The sequence below is a fragment of the Sinohyriopsis cumingii genome, chromosome 1 (genome assembly GCF_028554795.1).
Source record: "Sinohyriopsis cumingii isolate HCF-2022 chromosome 1, ASM2855479v2, whole genome shotgun sequence".
In the NCBI taxonomy this organism is placed as follows: Eukaryota; Metazoa; Mollusca; class Bivalvia; order Unionida; family Unionidae; genus Sinohyriopsis; species Sinohyriopsis cumingii.
The window spans coordinates 156,369,317-156,393,770 of NC_142961.1; the positions used below are offsets into that span (position 1 = coordinate 156,369,317).

Genomic DNA, 24,454 nt, shown 5'->3' on the forward strand with positions numbered 1-24,454 from the left:
AATATAAGCAGTATAAGGAACATTTTCTCATCAAATTCATAAACAACTTGCTTCTATAACATACTTAATTTCTAAAATAAACTAGACATTAAACATAACACCTGTAAACATGTTTACCTCCAAGTAATAATTATCTTAAAATATGATCTAAAATCAATACACAAATTTGACGTCTAATATGTTTTTATTAAAAACAGACATTAGTTAGGCAGACCTGACTCCAATCATCAAATATGGACAAAGGTCAATTACACAATACAAATTAAATACACATATGTATAAAAGCCAACACACAATACCAATTAAATATATATAACAATGGGCAGTGTGATTGATGTTGTTGTTGTAGGGTTTAACGCCATTTTTCAGCACATGATAGGCTATACATGGCGGCCAGTATTAATGGTGGAGGAAGAACCCAGGAACACCCTGGAAAGAACCACCGACTCACAAGAAGCTACTGACAAGCTTTCTCACATACCCACACTGGCCGAATCTGAGACTCGAACCCATGCAGACAGAGTTGAGATGGCAGTGATCTATAACGGAGAGCGCTTTAGACCACTCTGCCACTCGCCCCCCCTACCCCCCGCATGATTGAAACCATGAATAACATCACTCATCAATGATAACATGATGTGGTTTAAAATTGACAAAGTTCGAGAAAGTGAAAAAGTTCACAAAATATTCACAGAATTCAAAAATATTTACCACCTGTTTAGGAATGAATATTAATCCAAATAAATCATGAATCCTGTATGGTTGGTTTGAATGCAAATTTGGATTGGATTGACAGGAGGTATCTTGTACAATGGTATTGTATGGAAGCAAAGCTTAAAAATGGTTTCATGTAATGGTGGTGAGGGGTAAGTAATGGGTAAGAGTTATTGCCTACTGTATATTATCATGTACACAGTAACAACACATTTTAATAGCTCTGGATTCTGGAGGTAGCAGCCTTATATACATAATGTTAATGTGATCGGCGAATTAATTCAAATGAGAAGCTAGAAATTATTGTGTTGATCAGGTCAACTGATATGATACAGTGTAAGAACTGCCGCAATCAGGGCAGTGTAATAAACACAACATAATCCCTTGTACATGTTACATACTGTACTCTACTCATCAGTAACGCAGATGTATTTATAAGAAAATAATAGTGTGGATATATATGCAGTGTACTACTTGAATTTAACTGGAGTCCCATCTCTAATTGTGTCATGTTGTCAGGCAGTTCAATAATATTTGGACAAGCTGAGTCATCACATAAACCAAAGCCACTATTTTGACATTTATAGTGAATCTGGATGCATATTAGCTTGGTATGGGTTCGTAAATATGTATTTGATTCTAGATGAATAACAACACTAATATTAAAACCTAGCAAGAAATCGATCTTTTGGAAATATCTACATTGTTTTAGAAACCATACAAACCTGCTTTCCCTGCTGTCTACTTTGAGGTTTTCTGAAAGAAATCAAATTGAAAATCTTCAGATACTGCTGAAAATATATCTTTATAATATAATATCTTTCAATAAATTATCAAATTTTGAATTTACAATACAAACAAATATCTGACCTGAACATTTTTAATGACCTGGCAGTCAAATGTACTTGAACAAGCTGATCAACCAAACCTGCCCCCTCCCCAGCTGAAAAAATTTAAATATGAAATTTGTTGTCACAGGAACCTACTTTGTTAATGGGTGCAATTGAACTTATAAAGACACATCTGCAAACAATGTTATGACCCTGGCTAATATTGAAATAAAAATATACCTTAAAGCAAACTTTAAACAAAGTCAAAGCAAGCACGAATAGTTAAAAATGACCTACTTTTGGCATTACAGTATTGTAATCATCGAGATGTATCTACATAACAAGTTGCATAACTCTGGATCTGAATAGACAAAGTCTGGAGCTAATAATGCTACAAAACCTCACCTAAACATAACAATTAACCAAGGAAAGATGTATTGATGGTTGGACAGACTAAGTAACACAATATGTCCATGACCTGTAGACCAACAGATTCTTTTCGGACATGACTGGTAGCAAAGATCAACCATGCTGGGCATAATTTAAGTTACACCCTCCAACCAGTTCCAACTATTGGATGCTCACTAGTAAGTAATAAATGTATTCTGACTGGAGATGGTAAGTAAAATCCTAAACCCTAACCCTAACCCTAAATCCTTTTGACCCTAGACATTAAATCCTTCAAAACACTAACTTTAGTATTAATCCGTCAGAAAAGAACACCGGCATATACATCATTTACTAACCTTTTTTAAATGCTGACACGTGTAGAAGGCAGCATCACCATGTAGCAATAGTAACAGTACATCTTAACTGCAGTTCTGTTGCAAGCATTAGTCTTCTTAGTGATATAGTTTTTGCTAGAAACTTCCAGGCATTACTCATGCCTTGGAGTTATGCTGCTTTCCACGCATGCATCAACCATTTTTAAAAAACGGTCAGCAAATAATGGATACATAGGTGTTCTGTTCTGACAGGGATTAATACTAAAAAATATGAGTGTACCAAAGGATTTAATGCTAATGGTCGAAAGAAGAGAGATTTTTAATTACCTTCCACAAAGGTCAGACAAAATAAATTTATTAATTACTAACGAAAAAAACCTTGGTCTACAAATCCATAAAAAAATTCAGTCGACTCCTTTTCTTACATTGTAAATAACTCACAACTTTTACTTGTCCTGCAACAATTTTGCTCATATTACACTGTACATAATATTTGTTTTAAAATCTTGTTAAGATCGGTGATAATGAAGAGGGCATTAACTGAAATACCCATCAGTCTCTGCATGCTACTGTGTAATTTGACATTTAATCAGTGTAACAATAACATATTTATCTTTTTTAACATTTTTATATTTTCCAGCAAAAGAAGGTGAAAGTATTAGAAATCAACAACTATTTATAACCTGTACACCTGCTTTGCTTTTTTATTTTTTTATATTAGACTGACAGCTTACCAAGTGCCACCTCACAAGCTTTCTTCAACTGCGAGTGATGGGCCTTCTTGATTTCCTTATCGGTAAGGATCTTTTCAAGAGCACGTGTCAAGAACATGATGAAGACTTTTCAAATGATTTTGTGCATTTTCTTTATCACTGCATGCTTATTCGTCAAAATTCCATGTATGTGTTTTACACCTACAATTTGCGGCTACATGACATCCGCCATACTATTTTTATCACGTGACTTTCCTTCATCTTCCGCAATACCTAACATCCTTAGGTTATTCAAACGAGAGACAAAAATACAGAACATTATCGAATTTTTACATACTATATAAATAATTGAAACAATCAAAGGGAAAATGATTTGCTATTTTTACGTCACTTTTAACACATGTAACATTCTCCTCGGGCCTTGATTGACTCCGATGCAGTTAATCGAATGCCCTCAGTCATTTACGTTCTGTCATTAGACAGGAGATGGACGCGAAAAATGCCCTGAAAACATGGGAAATGAGCAACAGCATAGAGACTATAAGCACTGCTGATGAAATATATAGATACGACAAGAAACAGCAGCAAGATATATTGACTGCAAAGCCATGGGAGAAAGAGTGTGTTCACTGAAAATAGTGCAATTGAACGTCCCAATTTTTCTCACCTTTTTTCTAATGTATTCATCCCCTGAATTACAGTGTAAGACGTCTCACCCGATATTTATGTTTTTGGGTGCGCACCCAGAAAAATAAATATATAGGAAGACGTTTTACAGTGTAGGACTACTGTATTGGATGCAAAAATTATCGAGAATATATTTTATTTCCCTCCATATTTGTATTTTCGGGTGTCTTTAGCTCGTGGATCTAATCAAGACTAGTCCTACATGTAAGACGTCGACGCTGATATTTATGTTGTGGGCGTCAAGGTCTTACAGCCTAACTAACGGTGCTGTGTAGCGTGTTTTGATGTCGACTCACATCATTACAAAAGTCAAATTTTCAAGAATATTTCACACAACTAACAACTAAACTAACGCTTTCCTACAATGTAAAATAATGTTTAAGTCAGACTATACTTACTCTGATGTCTTTTCTCTAATAAATTCAAATTCTCACAACAAATGGACCTGTTTTCAAGTTTCGTTGGTCTACATTTCAGTTGGCTGGAAAGCGATGAAAGCCAGTAATGCCGAAATCGGGTTCAGTTGAAATATTATTCTTTAATGAAACGAATAAAAATATATTATACTTATTGGAACCATAAGCAATGGTTCGTTTAGTTCAAGAAACATATCCAACATGAACCTATTTGAACTTACTTTGGCATACCTCGACTACTGTCCCATTGCAACAAATTCAGCTGTAAGTCGACGGAACGTGAAAATGCATCCATTTGCTAGTATCATATTTTCATTTCACCTGGATAAAGACAGCACAGTAAGTATATTAATTGTACATAAATTAGTGGAAGAGTGTCGATATAGGCTGTTAAGTGTGTAAGATGTTCCTGAAACTTTGACTACTCATTCTGATCTCAATGACATCGGAACACGCTATACAAGGCCGTTATTTGGAATGTAGACATAGCACTAAAACAAAAACAACATGTGCTATAAAAAAAATTGAATTTTTGTGCAGGAAGGGAGTCCATGGGGGTGACACCATGAGTTACCACACATGACTGTCTATAAAATCTTTGATTTTTTGTGCAGGAAGGAGGCCAGTGTGGGTGACACTATGAGTTACCCACTGGGTGATATCAACCCCAGTGACACCACTGTACACATTGTCGAAAAATTCACCGATTGATATGCATTTTTCTGGAGTGAAATGTTTCAAGAGCGTAACTAATGAGTGAATATGATTATCCAGCCAACGATGTGCTTGTCATGTCACAGGAAAGAATAATTCATTATTTTGACTAAATGCGTCATACCGATTCCTCAAAGATGCCAAATGCTAATTTTTCTTTTAAATACATGTTCCACATCTTGATAAATTAATCGAGTAATGGAGCAAGATCGAAAGAAACTGGGGGTCATATATAATGAGAAGTGTGAAAATTTGAATGATATAGTGCAAGCTAACATTTAAGTCGCTGATGTTAACTGACTCACCAGACAAAGATAAGGATGCATCAAATGCATGCAGCGAAGACCTCAACTATATTGAGCATGTATGTACGTGATTTGGATTTTTAACGTAGTTTAAACTTTTTTAAGTCATATCTCCACAATGTCTGCAGTGTGGCGGTTTATAGTGATGTCTAACACAAGAGAATCATGCTGCAGACGTAAAATCATACCCCACCCAGTCACATTATCCTGATGCAAGGCCAACCATTCCTGACACTAACCTCTTAATGCTGAGCGCTAAGCAAGGCCACTGCTAGTACCATTTTTATAAGTCTTTGGTATGACTCGGCCTGGGTTCAAACCCGCCGCCTTCTGCATCTGAAACTGATGTTCTATCCATTTCTTTGTACCTCATTATCAATTATAAAAACAAAAGGCATTGAAGATCTAAAATATGCACAAAAGTTAGTCATTTCATTCATTGATTTGTAAGTTCTAACCTTATTGTTGCCATGTGCACCCAAACACTGTCAACTTGTTGACATTTTGAATCAAACACGAGTTTCTTTAGCAACACAGTCACCATATTTGCTTGGTCTAGTCTGTGATTTCAACAAACAGATGTATTTCACCATCTTTGAAATTCTCAATAATTCTGTAACTTTTGGATTTATGTCTCTTTGAATGCATGTATACAATAGTTCTTCCTGTTGCTTTGTTTAATTTGTTTTAGAAATATTAAAACTAGACATTGCAAATATTGGAGGCAGATGACACTGTTTTTACTGACATAGACTATTCTAGAAACCAGAAATTGAGAGTGAGCAGTCTATTTGCTTGTTTACATAATAAGCTTCCATTTGTCTTGAAACGCCAATAATTTGACAGTGTTAGGGACCCCTTGGCAATACTCATGTTAGCAGTTATAAGTCAGTGAATGAAATGACTAAGTTTTCTGCATTTGTTACATCCTTGATGCTTTTAGTTTTTAAAATTGGTGTGGGGGGTACAAACACTTGGGAGGGTGTGCTAATACTATTGTAGATGTCAATCACTGTCTCTTCTGGTGTTATCAGTGGCCAAATTTGCAAAAGGTGATAAGAATTGATGATAATATCTAGTTCAAAACAATGTATTTAGCAATAAAATCATTCAAGGTTTATGGTGGTTGGCCAGGTTACAACATAATGAGTTTGATGGCTGTTAGTGTAATGTATTTTCATGATTAAATGCAAAAACACAATTGGTCATTTAAGTAATGATTTGTAAGTTTGGAAAGAAAAGTAATCCAAAAACATAGGTATTTATTATAATAAATGCAAATAGGTAATGAGTGTACACTGATGATAAATGAGAGTAAGATCCTGAATGGAAAAAATCCATGATACAGCTTAATTCAGGTTAACCAAATATACAAAACATGTTTTCATTTTTATTTGAGTAGATGGTAAACCTTTTATTGCATGTCCAAGTAAAGTATGATACTACAGTACACACTACAGAATTAAGGTTTTAAAACTATCAAAGCAATACATACATTAGAAATCAGTTTTAAAGTATGTGGCTGTTTTTTGGACACGGCCAACTTAAAACTGTGATTCAGTACAAATTGTATTAAATATTGTTCACTGTGATATCACAATCAGAGATATGCATGTTGAAAAAAATTTGTACTACCTTGTTACTTGTTATGATAGATCTGACATTCTCTTGGTTTAATTGAGTGCCTGTAAACGTCCATAGCGATCAATAATTTTTATCTGGAAGTTTTTTTGTTGACATTTAAGGTGCAGAGCATTCAACAGTAAATACTGAGTCAACTTTGGTTAAACTATATTTGTATTACATTTTAGAACAACAAGGAATATTTAATTTAATTTGAGTAAATGCATCTATATGACCATGTTGACATACACTTAAAATAAAATCATAATATTGCCAAACGTTTGTATGAAAATGATTAATTATTTTCAAATATTTTAAAATTTAAGCCAACTTTTTTGCATCTCTGTTCAAATACTTTCATAATTCCCATTCCATGTGAACAGCTTTGGCTAATATTAATTGAATGCCAGAATCCAAATTCAGGGATGGTCCTGGCTTTTAAAAGCTGTCGCCAAAAAAATCGCCAACCTCAATATTTTGTCGCCAATATTCAAAAAGTGTCGCCAGAACAAGTAGTGTACATTTTTTCAAGTGTTAATTTAGTCTATTAATGTAACAGGCAATGAAAATTACAAAAGATGGGTTAGTTAATACTTTAATTACAACAAGCATTAACAAAATGTTACAAAGTATTACATGAAGATCCGTCGGGATTTTAGGGCTGCCCACTTGTTGAATACATTTTCAGAGTCTAATTTTTCACATCAGTACACGTTGATTCTCATTAAATTCTCGAGATATGAGATGCAGAGTTTATTTCTGATGTCAGTTTTTATGAGGTTCATCTTACTGAATCCACGTTCACATTCTACAGTGCTGACAGGTGACACCAGTAGTCTCTCAGCAGCCGCAGATGCGCAAGGGTATGTTGCCCTGGATCTCACTGCCAACTGAATCAAGTCCTTAACACCTCTATACACCTTACCATTCCTGAGAACTTGAACCCTAGCATAAGCCAGACTAAAACCAAATGACTTAATTAAACCTAACAACTCTGAATATATAGATTCTGCGTTTGCAGTTTGAAGCTGACGAATACCTAGAAATTATGTCACTGGTTCAACACTGCCAACCAAACTAGTTAAGTACCTAACATAAACAATCAAATTCTGATGTACTGAAACATCTGTGCTGTCATCAAGCATGACACTGTAAACACGAGATTCCTTGACCTCGGTAACCATCTCATCAACTATTACATATGCCAATGTATGCTGAAACTCAATGGTGCTTTTGTGACTTTCATACGATGTGTGCTTATCTACTTTGAGGTCTGAGAGTTGGGTGGCACCCTGAAATAGAAATAATCATTAATTTTGTATGCCATAAATATTTCATTTATAATTATACATGTTCTGATATATATATATATATATTATTATTATTAACAAAAAATTGGCATTTATACAACAATCACTGTGTACTGCAGTAACATCACATTGAATATATTAAGGTTGTACGCGTGTTTTTCCCTATGTTACTGTCATTTAAATCCATAGAATATTACTGTTAACAAGCTATAACATAATATTCTCAATACCTGTGTGATACACAACTGGTGCAGCTTTGGGACAATTGTATTAGCCAGGTTGTAGTAAGCCGCAAAGAGAGTGTTCCGCATTGCACTAATAATAGCATTTTTGCTTTTACTAATGGCAATGATCTTCGCTGCTTCCATGGTGTTGGCATCCCGCATCACCGTTTGTGCACATGTATGACTGTTGTTACCTGAAAACAAATGGATTATCAACTTTAGTTGACATTTTAATAATAATAAAACCCTATGATCATACATTGCAATGTAAGATAAGTGACGTATAATGGGACCATCGATTGCATGCATTCCGTAATTAAATGACCCCCCCCCCCCCCCCGGCTAGCTTCACAAAGCTTGTAGTGAATTGCGTCCTAGATCCCAAGAATGATCCCTGAATGCTGTATAAATTTTCTCGACAAGCTAAATAGGATCTCCATTCCCATGAATGAAACTTACATGAGTCAACACCTGGCAACATTGGACCGTATATATAAGCATAAATTCACACCCAATTTAGGGATTCTTTCACTCCTGTATTTTAAGAAATAAATAATTATTTTTAATTATGCAAAACTTGGTTTTTTTTTGCTATTTCTTGTTGCGGAGTTTAAGTCTCTGCAGCCGTAACACAGGATTGATGGCAGAAGGAAAAGATCAATGAGTAAAATGCACAAATATTACTTACCCCCGCCTGGATTCATGTTTGGTGACACACTCCTTCTTCAAAATATCACAGCCAGTTGTAAATGAATTGACGAACTTTGCCTTGATACACACATCACAGAACATCTGTTTTAACTTTTTATCGTATATCAGCCACGGATGCCCAAGTTTCCAACTGTCTAGAAATTTTCGGGAATTTTTGCCCCGTTCATCATAATGTGGTGTTGCACTTGAAGCACTACATGTAGATGATGTTGGACTGCAAGGTTTATCATCGGGTTCAGTGACTGTATTGTCTGATGAATTTGCACTAAATCCAAACGCTGTTAATTTTTGTAACTTAGGATGAGATGATGAACACGCAACATCTAACTTCCGTTTGCTCATGATAATGTTGCACTGGCGACATATATAATTGTGATTGAGATTTTTTCCATTTGCTTTGTATTTATACACAGGTACTTCAGAGGTTATCAGTTTTCTATGAAGGTTCAGCAAAACTATTGTATTGGTATATGTAAAAAAAACAACAGAAGGATTAGCCATTCAGTTAATTGTATCTGTTCTATTCATGTCTTCAGAAGTCGGTCAGTTGTAGGTATAGTTCGGTAGCATTATTGACTGTATCACAGCATACAGTACTCAGCCCAGATGTCAGCATAAGCAGATTATGATGTAACAATGCACTGTAAAGATGGGGTTGTCAATACCAACAAAGGATCGTTTGTGTAACAGATTGATTCCAATGCATTGCTTAGTCAAGTTTGTGGCTTTCTTTCGTTCTCCCTTTTAATTTATCCAGTCCAAATCCATGATTGTATGTACAAATTAAATAACCAAAAAGTCTGTCACAAACAAAATCGCCAGATGGGATATTTTTGTCGCCAATAAGGAAAAAAAATCGCAATTTGCAACATTGGCGAAGCCCAGGACGATCCCTGCAAATTCCTTTTCATAATCTTAACAAGCTATTTCCAGATGCTGGCAGGGATGCGGAATGACAGTATGCAGAAGGGGAAATATAATAGTAATAACCAATGTTGTTAAAGGGTTTGTTATTCAAATCCAGAGACAACTGAATCCAGTTAAACATACCAGCTCATACTTATTCATTTGCCTAAAAAATGAGGATTCATTGCAATCAACAAGTGTCCATGTGACTCTGATGTTGCCTGGTTAATATTAGCAAAGCCCTTCTCCTGGAATGAAAATGCATACAGTAGTGTTTGCACGAATATGTGGAAGATTGGTTAAAAATCTAAAATATTTGACATAAATCATTTTTTTGAAAATGTTACCAATACAGTAAAACCTAAGAGACCACCCCTGCTGCCAAAAAACCAGTCTGTCAAGTCAGGTGGTCTGTCGTAACAGATCTATACAAAAAGACCAGTTTCCAAGGTAGAATTTCAGCACTGTTTACGAAGGAAAAATAACAATAATCACAGTAAATATATTTTATTCTGTATTCATAGTTCTTGTTAAAATATTGCATTCATTCATCTCAAATAAAATTATATAGCAGTAAAAATATACATCTATCATTAAGGATGAATCACATTTATATTTGAAGATCACAAGTACATATTTACATATATTAGTATATGAAATATTTCTAATTTATTCCTTATCCTTTATAACACCCTGGATTTGTTTTATCAATGTTTAAACTGCTACTTTGCATATGGTCTCATCCTTTTCACTTCTTTCAGTTCCATTAATTCTTTCCTCCAGTGTTAGAATTTGTCTCTTTTTAGTTGGAGGTTCTGCCATTATTAAGGTGCTTGGTGTCAGCATTATCAGCGCTCAGTTGTCACAATGACTATCAACAGTTTTGATCAGGCGTTTTTGGGAAATATGGATTTTATATATATAACCCTACATTGTCTCTGGTTTTCACAGACATGAGCTTGAAAGCCTGTAAGTACAAATTAGAATGCCAAATGATGGAATTGAAATAATGCAGGGTTGACTTGCATGATTTATGCTTGTAACATGAAGTGATAAATATACACCTTATTAATATTTTGTTGCAAATCAGTGAACCCCTAAAAAATGTTAAGAAATTAAATGCTCTTTTTATTTTAGAAATTACTGGTGGTGGCACTATACAGTTTCACATTTTGCATAGGGTTAGGATTTTAAAGAAAAAGAATGTCCCCGGCTTTCCTCACTGGTTATACTGGCTATTTAAAAAAGACCTTGTATATCTTAGGTATAATGCAAAGAACCTTTAATTCCCTTTATTTTGGTGTATGATTGATGGGTGTACTATGGGTTATAGAGTATACAGCTTGGCCTTACTTCAAATGTGCACCTTTCAAAAAAGTGCTAGCTCTACTTGGCCATTTTCACTTCCTGAACTTAGAGGTAAATTGTATAAAAAAGAGCCGATAACTTTTTTCACATTTTATATATTTGGTAATTCATTCATTACACTTTCAGAAGCTGGTATTGTCTAGTCTGGCAAAATTCATTTTCCCTATTTTAATAGCTGCTATGTATAGTGTACTTTAGACTAATTCAGACTGATTTTTTAACACAAGGGAGCAGTCATTTTAGTTAGCAGTATGCTTAAATCATGTAAAATTTCCAAAAGTACAATATCCAAAAGAAATATCATCCACATTACATTAATGTAGCATAGAGGTATGCAAACATTCTCTCCACTGTGCATGTTTTAAATGCAACTACTTCACCTTACATACGTCACTCTCTCAAAGTACATATTATCTGGTGAGCGCCACCTAAAGATTATCCTTTCTGGTTGTTGGCAATGAGTAATGGTGGTTGTTGGCAGTGAGTAATGGTGGTTGATTAATGCCTCTCATTATTATGTATTGACTGTAATTTCGACTTTTTCAGTCCCCATTACTTCAAGTACATCAAGATCTCTGCCCTTGCCCTGTTAAAAATGGTGATGCATGCACGATCTGGTGGAAACCTTGAAGTGATGGGACTACTTCTCGGCAAGGTGGATGGAAACACAATGATTGTGATGGACAGCTTTGCTTTACCAGTGGAAGGAACAGAAACCAGAGTCAATGCTCAGGCTCAGGCTTATGAATACATGGCTGCATACACTGAGTCAGCTAAATTGGTAAATTGATGTTTCAAATAGTAACTAAAGCTCTCATTGATGGGTGACCTCAGAGCTGATGTATTCATCACAGTATAGTGTTATATACAGTGATCCCTCAGTGTCATGCCCCTCATCATACTAGTAACTCCTATAACATGGATATGGTAATGGATCCCGTTATATTGTTTGAATTTTGTTAACATTGTACTTGATTTTATTTCTCACCTAATGACAAACAATTATAAATGTGATTTCTATGACAACCTTATTTGAATTTCTCTCAGTATAAGGTCCCTAAAAATGAGGGTCACTTGTATGTCTCCAATGAACAGTGTTTTAAAGACTGTTAAATCAGCTGCTTGGAGTGGCATATGCTGGTTTATACAATGATCTTTGGAAATCCTGTTGCCCCAATGCCACTTTCATTTACAGTAAAACAGTTGTTGTCTGAATTTCTGTTTTTCACTTCACAATATTATTTGATAATATGTTTTGCTTAGTGCATGCATCATAGCAAGGTAGGAACTGATTCATTGTATCTTGATACATCAGTATAATGAATCACTATAACATGCCAAGAAATTACTGTCTGTATGCATGATTCAAAATTCTGTGTCTTGCACTGAAATGTATTTACCAGTATGTCCATCTGTCCAAAGGTCAGCAGCCATTTTGCATAAAAAGGTAAAATTTGGTTGGTGAACTGCCTTATATAAGAGTATCAGCCTGGTAATTGTTTTTAAATTTGATAATTTTTTCAAATGTGATGCCCTTTTTCCAGTAAATTTTGTCCTATTCACACAAACACGCAGTACTTCATCACCAGCATAATACTATGAAATGTAAAATGATTAATATTAAAGCATGAAAAACAATAACGCCAATGGCTGACTCCCCTATGTAAATAAATATAATTCAGAACAAACGTTTTTATTTGACAGTGTACCTGATATTATTGTTTTTTATTTTCATGAATAAGACACTAACATTAATCTTAACTAAGGAGGAAGGGCCTTAAAGTTGTTGTTTCACATGTATCTTTTGACTAAATTTCCTTGTAAAGCACAAGAATGAAAAGGTTTTTAAAACACATATCAAATCTCTTTTCCTCTTACAGGTCAAACGGTTGGAAAATGCCATAGGCTGGTACCACAGTCATCCTGGCTACGGTTGCTGGCTGTCTGGTATTGATGTAAGCACACAAATGCTGAATCAGCAGTTTCAGGAACCATTTGTGGCCATTGTGGTAAGCAGTAAATTCTCCTGAATTTTACTTTATCTATCCTGACAACATTCTGTGGACACAGGGTATATAGTAATCCCCATGCCTATCTGTCTGTCTGCCTTTTCTTCCATCTGTCACTTGTCGGTGCAACTAGTGCTGGAGTTTTTGGTGGATTGAGATGAAACTTGGTAAATATTATAGATATGATTGGAATATGTGCATATCAAGAAACCATTTTGTGGCTGCAATTTTTTTTAGATGTATTACCTATTTTGTCTTATAGCTACCAGTTTACTTGTAGTCATTAGCACATCTGGCCAAAGACAAAGCGAGCTTATGGAATGACCCTTGCATTAAAATGAGGTGATCTTGCATCTGATTATTTGAGCTTGTGAAAATTCTAGGGATCATATTTCTGATCAAATTTTTATGAGATTTGGTATGTCAGTTTATGTCATTGAGACTTGGATGAGCTAACTATGAGCAACATTCATGCATATTAATGAGGTGGTCTTGCATCTGATTGGCAGAGGTTGTAAACACTCCAGATGATATTTTAAATCAGATTTTTATATGTGTATGTTTATAGCATCAAGGTCTCAGGTGATGATTTCAGTTATGAGCAATATTCATGCATATTAATCAGGTGATCCGGCCACTGTTTTTGTGAACACTTTGCAAGCCCTATTTCTGATCAGATTTTGTATGTAACCTTATAGCATCAAGATCTCCGATAAGATCATTTATGAGTGACATCCACGAATAATAATGAGGTGATATTACATCTGATTGGCTAAGCTTGTGAACACCATGTAGTCCAAATTTCTTATTAGATTTTGATTAGGCCTGGTAAGTATGTAAGTTTGTATTATCAAGATGTTAGATGAGTTCATGTTTGAGTGACGTCCATGCATATTAATGAATTGGCATTGCATTTGATTTGCTGATTTTGTGAACACTCAGGAGGCCATATTTCTGATTAAATTTTGATCAGACTTGCTATATGTGCTCAGATGAGTTCAGTTAAGAATGACATCCTCGTATGTTCCTGGGGACCAAGGCTGGCCAGATGGTGGAAATTAAACCTGAAACCTTCAGGTCACATGTCCAATGCGTAAACTATTGAACAAAAACAGAGCCCTAAGGTTTCCACATTGTCACTCTTGGGAAAGGCCCCAGCAAGGTATTTACAGTCCAAGGAAGCCAGGTTGACTGCACAAATTAACTTCCCTTGTTACACCAAGAAAGTTTATATATTTTAAGGGTGGGGCTGTGAATAGTTTATAAGATATGAATTGAAGACTAGACCCCAGACGCAGTGGGATTTGCAGGGAACAAAGATGGTTGTATAAATAAATTGTAATTTGTATGCCCATAACAGACCATGTAGAAAATATGTACTTTGAAAGTTTTTCTTTCCCCACTGCAATTTCAGTCACTTACTGAGATTACATTAGGGAATGAAAAACTTTGAGCATTCACAAGCTGATTTATGTTAACTACAAGGAGAGCCTCTTTTGGCCTCTTTTTTATGGGTTGCATGAAATTTGGTTGGGCATCTTCTAAAAATGCACATACTGACAAATCTTTGTGATCCCATGATTTTTTAAAGAATTATTGCCTTTTTTGATGCACAGCTGGATGTAGCGGAAGTAGAATCTTGTGAATGCAACTATCCTTTTAGTTTTTATTGGATTGCTGTGAAATTTGGTACATATGGTCATCTTCAAACGATATGCATGTTAAAAATTATTATGCTCTCTCTGAAGAGTTGTGTGCATTGTTTTAAGATAAATTCATCAACATCATCATTTAGGAGTGGGATGCTTGAGAGGTGGAGTCATATTTACATGAGCAATTGCTTATAATTTCTCTATCCACCTATCTACCAATAGAAATTGTTAAACCACTTTTGTGTCTCTGCAGTTGTTGATTAACTCTTGCTACTGAGGGCACACTTGTTCAACTTCTTGGAATGTTTATCAGGAGTTAAATTAGCTTCATACAGCAATTTTTCTTCACCAATTGGTAGACTAGATAATCAACCACAACATTCATCATATTTCCCATTGATACAAGACAGGTAATGAACTAAGAACAGTTTTACATGTTCGTCATTTGAAGAGATAAACAATGAACATAATGTAGTGAAATATTGTTACTTTCAGATTGATCCAGTGAGAACGATATCAGCAGCTAAAGTAAACATCGGAGCTTTCAGAACTTATCCCAAAGGTTATAAACCCCCTGATGAGGGACCATCTGAATACCAGTCTATACCACTGAATAAAATTGAAGATTTTGGTGTCCATTGCAAACAGTAAGTATAATCTATACAGATGTTTGTGTATTTTCTAAGCTGTCAATGCATTTGGAACATCTTACGCTTTTTCTGATTTGAGTTGAATAATTTTGACTCTCTGAGAGAGACTCAGAGGTTATTGCAATAATGCCTTCCAAATTCTTTGAGTTTTGGCAGACAGAAATCAGGCTTAATAGACATGGCTATTTTCATCATAATGAAAGTTAAGTTTTGAAAATAACATTTGATGACATTTCAGCAATCAAGAGAAGAAAATATATATATATATATATATATATATATATATATATATATATATATATATATCTGCACTGTAATTTTTGTAAATGTTATTTCTATAACCTCAGAATTATAAAAAAAGAAAAAATACAATTTACATAGCCTTATACTCCTGCTTATATTGCCATTGTCATCGAATTGTTGTAACAGAAAGTTACTATGATGTATTTAATGTGATGGTCATTGAAACCTCTTGGAATAATGTTCATTTTTCAGAGGTCAAGTCTCGTGAAAATAAAAGTAATTTATATGAAAGAGCAAACAATTTCATTGGAGAAAAGCTTTCTATTGACAATTTTTCCCAATGTAATTATAAAACAAGTATTCAGCTATTAAATATCCACATTAACCCTCCTTACAGTTTTGACAATCACACACACAGGTTTTCTCAGTGTCCAACAGGATGGCGTCCACTTCTTAGTTTTCTTTTGGTCTTTGGTAACTTACGTATAGTGCAGACTGTTTTTGGACCCATTGTATGCAAATTATTATGGGAACGGTGTACTTGGGTTGAAAGATTTAGACTGTATACAGGATTTGGCTATCTCACAGAGGCAGAGTAGATGTTATGTCCTTTTGTCTTAATACTACCATTAAATGCATAGTAGTTGTGTTCTACCAGTGGTCTTGGTATGATGTGTGTCCCAGAAATTGTAACTTTGTATTTAAAAAAATGTAATGTGAATAAATATTTTAAAAATTCAAAGTACAAAAAAATTTATGGTTATTTTTGGTAAGAAATGTGCAAGAAGTGTACAAGAAATTAAGAAGTAACATTGAGGAGGACTAATTTGTACATTAGTATTAAGTTCATGTGCATCAGACAATAAATTGTGCTAAAGCACCATGCAGTAGTACAATATGTTGTTTTAGTTTCCTTATATTACCAAAAACTCCTGTTACTCTTTTATTATTGACATCAAGTTATGCTAGCTTAATTGCAGATGCATATTTTTTGGATTTTAATCCCTCTAAGTGGTTATTGTACGCATCATCTGCATATGTGTACAATGTGGACACATCCAAAAATTCTAAATTTTTTTATAATTTTCCAAATTACTTATCTGACATATATATGGTATTTCTCACATATTTTATTTTGGTAAACATGTTTTTGGTTCTTGGGTTTAAAAAGAAGGCACTTGAAAATTGAACCACAGAATTCAAATCACCATAGCGTGCCCTTTTCACCAGCTTTGTATCGTTTATTATCTGTAATCAAAAATGTTACTGTTTTAATGTATCAGTACAGGTATGTATTTTTACGTGGATTATATTCAGAGATTTGGTTTGGAATAAGCCAAACATTTAAATATATAATTAAATCAGTCATATTAAATTATTGTTTTGTCAGTGGGAACCTTTTTTTTTGTGACATATTTTCATACCTGCATCTTTTTATTTCAGCTATTACACCCTAGATATCTCTTACTTCAAGTCCTCCATGGACCGTAAGTTGTTGGAGTCTCTTTGGAACAAGTACTGGGTCAACACTCTCAGTTCCTCAAGTCTGCTAACAGTGAGTTGTTGTTTTTTTTTTTTGTTCAAACCGCAGCATATGATATAACTCAACTAATTAGGAACACTAATAATTACGGTCTAGTTTGTTTAATGTAACATTTATCCATCAATGTTTCCATCAGAACGATGGGAAAAACATGTTGTTACCATTCTGAATCTGTTTTATCTGTACATAATCCCATAAAATAAGCCATATTGTCAGTAAAGTATGTTTAACATTGCACTCTTGCATCAAAACTAGAATGCAATTAACAGGACACCGAGGAGCATTAGAAAATTTGTGAACCATGTTCAAAACATGCAAATATATGAATGTAGGTAAATTCAGTTCATATGCAATTTAGCGGGTGTACATTGGAAATCTCTACAGTAAATCATGGCATTCTTACAAAAAATCTTAGTTTGGGGAATATGGAGAAAGATCCCCTTCCCAATTTAACAGTCAGTCCATTAATGTTCATCCATACACACATTAGAGAGCTTTTCAAAATTTGTCAGAGATCTTGTTGAATATTTTGTAATGTGTTGCTTTGCAAATGAATTTCCTAGCATTATCTTGAAATGTTTTCTTAAACAGGTCTGAAAATAAATCTGTTCCAAAGTGAAATAGCAGAAAAGTGACATGGTTGGTTGGTGATTGCTTAACATGTTAGTTTCTTTGGGATTTATTTTGTGTCTGTGCATTTTCCATGGTGTTACTATGTCAATGGGTGTCATACACTCACATGTTAGTATGGTATTTGCAGTATATGCAAAGAAAACAATGCATTCCCTTGATGCTTCACTTCACAAAGTCAAACTCTGTCAACCACAGGTTCTAAAATTAAGTTTTACTGGGCTTTGCTTGCATTACAGATGGATCATTCTTCCCAGAATCACAGCAGTGTTTCTAAATTTCACCAGTAAAAACTACTCACACTTCCACATTATTACCAAAATTGTACATTTTAAATATGGTGTATTATTATATGCTGATTTTTTTTTCTCTGTTAACTGTACATTGTCAGAATCATGCAATATTACCCGATACTGAACTTGCGCACAAATGCACATATTGTGGTGGCCGAGTGGTCTAAAATACTCTCCGTTACAGATCACTGCCATCTCACGTCTGTCTTCGTGGGTTCGAGTCTAGTATTCGGCCAATGTGGATATGTGAGAAAGCTTGTCAGTAGCTTCTCATGGGTCGGTGGTTCTTCTGGGGTTTTGCCCAGGTTCTTCCTCCATCAATAATACTGGCCGCCATGCACAGGTTGTGTTGTTTTGTGAATATTTAGTCAGATATAGTAACCTGAGTAAATTTAAATTTAGAAACTTATAATTGAGGTCGGGCTTTGTACATGTCTCATAAAATTTAAGATGTCATACTTTTTATATTTTAAATAAATTGAATGCACTGTAATCTGTTCTTTTAGAGTATGAAACAAATTTACAAAGATAATAAAAAGTATACATACATTGTATCTAGTAAATGTGAACAATGTGTCTAAGTCATGGTACTAATTTTCCAAATGCATATGAGCATACACTAGGACGCATTTTCATCAGATTGATGGGTTCAGGTGACATTTGTTTGTAATAAGAAAGGCATGTTGCAAGGAACAAAATTTTCATGTCTTTTTTTTTTCAGCTTGGTAACTGGTTGAATCTAACTTTGTTATAGCTGATTTACAGTGTAGTAGATCTGCAAATGTGTTTGAATATTGGCTGGTGTCCCACATTTCTGAGTTAAGCCTTTATCTCATTTAGAATGCTGACTACACTACGGGACAGATTTTTGATCTATCAGACAAGCTGGAGCAGTCAGAGGCACAGCTTGGTAGAGGAGGGTTCATGCTAGGGATGGAAACACATGAAAAAAAATCTGAGGACAAGCTGGCAAAAGCTACCACAGATGGGTAAATCTCTCTTGTCACTAGATTTTCATAGATTTATCAATCAGTCATATAAGGGTCTAAATAGTACTAGGTAATGTACTTGCTTTGCACAAAGCAGTCCTTTGTTCAATCTTTAGTTCAAGCAAGCATACAAGTGAGTAGTCACTAATAGCAGGATGTTCACAGGAATTGAAACCACAAGTCTAAATATATTGACTAGTTCTGTGCTCAGTCTGTTGTGTGTTCAAAAGCTATTGAACCAAACCAGACAAAATTTGATATTTTTATACCTTGAGGGGTCCAAAGATCTTGTTAGGTTGTAGTGACTGTTACCTTATTTTTCAATTTTATAAACATTTTAAAAGGTTTTGGACATTTACCATTTTCAAACAAAACTTTGTAAGCATGATTGTGCAAAGGTCAGTTGATGTAGAGAAATAAAATTTGGTAGGCATTATTGCATTAGTATGTAGATGATGCGATTAGATGTTCAGGCCATTACAACAATTTATCCAATTATTAACATATTCTTCAACTTGTTAGAATTAGATTTCATTGGCAAAAACATTGTTAGCATCACTAAGCTATAGATATAGACAAATTAGGTTAAATATTTATGTATATATCCTGATTAGAGTTTCATGCCATTACATTGATTTTTTCTTCTTCTCTTTTTAATACATTTATAACTGTTTTTGGATAAACTTTTTCAACATGCAACAGTTAGGAAAATAAGCAGTTTTATCTTGGATCCTGGAAATTTGTTCCGACAGTAGTGTCTGTTCCTTCAGTGACTTTTGTTATTAGCGTCAGAGCCCTTTTTGTCTTGTAACATGACACAATTTCAGTACAATTAGCCCTGCAGTTTTTGATGGATTTCTGTGAGAGTTGGCAGGTATTATGGACATCACAGTTAGATAACCATTCTACTGACAGCATTTTTTAAAAAGAGTTATTGCCCTTTTTATCCTGCAGCATAATGTAGTGTATTACACAAGTCATTAGTGCAACTAGTCTCAGAGATTTTGCTGGATTGCCTTTGATGGCAGTGGCTTGAAGATGTGCTTAAAGACAAATCACTTTACTCCCACAGTATTTGTTCAGATTTTGCTCTTTTCATCTTGTAGCTTAATTCATTGTGTGACAAGCTCACTCATACATCTGGTATACAAGTTTTTGATAAATTGCCATGAAATTTGGTAAGTCTTATGGAAATCACCTGAAAATGCACATATAAAAAAATAACTTTGCTGCCATAATTTTGTTACAGTTTTTGCCCATTCTAACTTAATTCATTGTGTAACTATCTGACTGGTTTTTGATGGATTATCATGAAAGTGGGTTAAGCATTATGGACATCACTTAAAGATGTGCACATCAACAGATCACTACACAATTTTCTTAGCTATTGTCCATTTGATTATTTATCTTAATGCAGTGTATGATAACACATCTAGTCCTGCAGGTTTTGAGGAAATTTGATAAATATTATGATCATCACCTGAAAATGAATATATATATATATATATGTGTGTGTGTGTGTGTATGCAGTTTTTGTGAGAGTTATATTATATTTTGCATTACACAGTTGGTGTTATTAAATTTCACCCTATCTCTACTTCTTCTGGTAGCTACTTCTCACAGACTTTAAAACAAAGAAAACTTGTATCATGCTAATTTATATGTGCAAATACATGAAGTGAAAGAGTGGATGAATTTGTGTACAATTTTAAGATTTTTTTCCTTTGCAGATGCAAAACAACTATGGAGGCTATCCATGGATTGATGTCCCAAGTTATCAAAGACAGATTATTCAACCAAATTCATTTACCAGCACCATAGACCTAGTTTTAAGTAGAATATCTCTGTAACAAAGATGTAGGAATAATGTCACTTATTGGGCAAGACTCATTGCACAATTATTGTTGCAACTTGTATGGGGAAAAAAACAATTTTGTCAAGAAACACTGCATTTTTAGGTCTTCTGGATGTGAAAACCCCTTTTGAACTTTTATGACTTACCTAAAAATAATTAGTGGTACAAATTTCAGATCTAGACTGCTATAAGAATATTGAGCACATTTATTAATGATATCAGAAAGACTGTATGGTGTTAGTGGTGTGATATTTGTATACCTACCTGTATTAAAAGGTTCAATGCAACAAAAAGTAATATCTATTTTTATTTAGCTTTAATGATCATGTCAGTTGGCTATTATCCATCTGTCTGTCCGTATAGTTTTGATATTGCTACTCCTAAATGACTTGCTGCTACTCCTCCTAAATGGAGATGGTGTCAGTCTTTATGCAGCTTAGTTCTACTAGCATCAATTGGACTTCAGTCAACCTTGTTATTCACCATATATTTAGAACATTAAAAATAGAATCATTTTGTATGGCACCATGTAGTGGAGTTTCAACCCCTGATGATTGCTTGAGTAGCCTAAGTAGTACAGTAAGTCAAAAATAGAAACAGTGTTTCTATTATTAGGTATTTATGAAGATTCAGGTCAAACTGAATTTTCTGGAAAATATCAAATTCCTTGTAAACAAAATTACTTTACATTGACATGTAATGAAATTACAAATAAAAAAATAAAAACTTACAAACAGGCAATTAAATTAAATCAAATATACAACACCAACAGTCTCTCTGTACTTTGGTTCTGTTATAGTAGCTTAGCTTCGATTATTGATTTCAGGTAGATTAATGTGGAGGTCTTTATAGATACAATTTTATACAATTTATGGTCAGGATTATAGTTGATGGAGTTTGGATTGTCCATTCTTTTAGCAGTGTAGTTCTGCTAGAGATTATTGGTTTTCAGTTCCCTGGGAATGTAGAATGTGCCCTGCTGCATGTCAAAAAAGCCACCTAATGAGAGTAACATTCTTGCCCTGGGATGTGTACTGTGCTGACGTTCCAGCTTAAAAGGTCATAAACATTTTAAAAGATTGTAGTTTTTGTTTACAAAAGTTGACATTGTATTTTAAGAATTCAGATTTTGGGGCTTTGTTTTGTGTGCATTTTTTTGGTGCAAAATTGACTGTTGAGATTTTATTGAATAGAGTTTTGGCCCATGATTATCAGCCCTTCAGTACTTTGGTTTCTGCAGCATAACATGAAAAGGAAATTATTTTATTTCAACCAATGGCACTTGCAGGGCCTGAATTTAAAATTCCTTCCTACTTGCTTTTGTTTTCAGCTCGAAACAAACAATATACTGACACAATGAAACTTTTACATTTAATGTTTCGGACTTGGTTACCAATATATATTATTAAGGAATTTTCAGGTGAAAAAAAAAAGCTTATTTCTCAGCAATTTAAAATGTCAATTTTAGTCTACAAAAAGTTTAGCAAATCCGGTTTGGAAAATTTTCCAGCTTCTAAGAGTAATAATATGTACTTAAATCGCTGCAGAACTCCATAATGTATTTAAAAGTAAAAACTGATACTGAAGTGAAAATATTTGTAACATTCTGACATGTCTGGATTTTTTTTCACTTCTGAGTTCTCGTTAATATCATTACATATCACGGTCAAACCAGCACTTGCTTTTCAATACTCCACATATGAAGCATCCATTAAACATTGACTACTGACCATGTAACTGACATGGCTAACTGACACAGCAGTGTGCTGATTATTCCCTGCTTTGTTACTCCAGACGTGAGAAAACTGATAAAGTTATTCCATGAGTTATCAACTGAACAAAACTTAATAGCTTTCCACATAGGGAACACTTGTCTTCCAAAGCAATGAAGTAAATCAAAAGCATCAACTGAAATGAACCTTGTTCATCTAGAAATTTCAGTACTCAAATCAAGATGCAAGTGCTTAAAATAATTGTGTAAAATAAGACTTGCATTTTGCAAGTATGTGAGTGTCAAAATCAAGCTCCAGCATGTAATTTATGTACATCATAGGTCATTATTGGATGTTACAAAATAAAATTTGATATGCCCCCTTTTTTCTGATTATTTTACTACAGTCCTATATAATGTTATGCTTTATTCTCTGTAAATTTCACATTATTTAGAGTCTCATAATAAAGCCTGTTATGAGAGACCACCCCTTCTGCCAACCAAAAGCAGTCTCTCAAGACAGGTGGACCCCCATAAAAGGTGTGTGAAAATTGACTCTTTTCCAGGGTCAGTAGTTAGCATTGTTGAAGAAGAAAAAATACCCATACTCACTGTACATATCCTTTATTCATAAATCTTGTTAAATATTGCATGCATTCCTCTCAGAATAACTTATATAATAAAGATATATATCAAAGTGAAATCGTTTATATTTGAACATCACATGAATACGTAGATTTATTAGTACATGTACATGTATATGATTTGTGAAATGAACAAAGGTAATATTTATCATACCCATAAGGTAACTTCACATGGCCATAACTTTTAGAGTTCTTTCAAATACATCATAAGCATGTATGTGTTTTTAATCAATAATGGAATTTAGTATTTTAATACTAAACATGTTAAAATAAACAGTAATTATTGCTATCTTCATATAATGTGCATTGTTATTCTCTCCTTAAGAGGGCCTCAAGGGAGAATCATCCTTGACTAATGAGTCAACCTCTATAAATAAAGCATTATTATTATTATTATAAATGTAACAAAAACTGCACAGTTAGCTATGACATTTTATGCACTTAATCACTTTTTTTTTAAAGAAATCCATTATACTTCTTTGTTGACATTTTTTACTCAGCTGTTTGGTCTCCATTTCTGAGCAAAGAAGCAAAAGTTTGGGATTGCCATGTTGTAAAGCATATTCTTTAATCTCTTTTAAATGTTCTATGACTGTAGAATGTGAAATAACCTGAGGCAGAATTTCACCAACAGATGACTCATTGTCACCATCACTGTCCGCATTTAAAGAAGTACCTGATTTACCTCTCTGAAGAATATCTTTCTCCCAGTTAGGCTCGTTTAGATCTCCATACACTGTCCGTTTTGCCATGGCATATTCCTTCTGTGCCTGTGCACCTTTCTGCCCTTCGTTTCTAATGGACTACTTGTTTTTGATAAAACTTGCATTTTGCTGGATGCTATTCTGCAAGTGGTCTCCTCTTTTTCACTTCTTTTAATTACATTAATTCTTTCTTCCAGTGTTAGAATTGTTATTTTTTTTCATCGGAATTTCTGCCATTATTATTAGTGTTGGTGTAATAACGACTAGATGTATTTCGGTTTTGAT

The 24,454-nt window shown here is 34.2% G+C and overlaps 2 protein-coding genes across 3 annotated transcripts in view; one reads left to right on the forward strand and one right to left on the reverse strand.

Annotated features, from left to right (window-relative positions):
* LOC149808205 (brefeldin A-inhibited guanine nucleotide-exchange protein 1-like) overlaps positions 1-3,247 on the reverse strand; it is a 180,671-nt gene extending 177,424 nt beyond the window's left edge. For both annotated transcript variants that reach the window (XM_089974695.1, XM_089974685.1), the window contains exons 1-2: positions 3,004-3,247; positions 1,440-1,470 (exon numbers count right to left, since the gene is read on the reverse strand). In XM_089974695.1, the coding sequence (XP_089830821.1) occupies positions 1,440-1,470; positions 3,004-3,100 (128 nt within the window). In that variant the 5' untranslated portion in view covers positions 3,101-3,247. The remainder of the gene's footprint in view (positions 1-1,439; positions 1,471-3,003) is intronic.
* Positions 3,248-3,428: 181 nt separating this feature from the next.
* LOC149808206 (COP9 signalosome complex subunit 5) lies at positions 3,429-21,403 on the forward strand. Its single transcript, XM_089974706.1, has 7 exons — positions 3,429-3,602; positions 11,793-12,027; positions 13,127-13,255; positions 15,403-15,554; positions 17,244-17,355; positions 19,107-19,255; positions 20,986-21,403. The coding sequence occupies exons 1-7, from the start codon at positions 3,469-3,471 to the stop codon at positions 21,074-21,076; spliced, it is 1,002 nt and encodes a 333-aa protein (XP_089830832.1). The 5' UTR covers positions 3,429-3,468; the 3' UTR covers positions 21,077-21,403.
* The last annotated feature ends 3,051 nt before the right edge of the window (positions 21,404-24,454 follow it).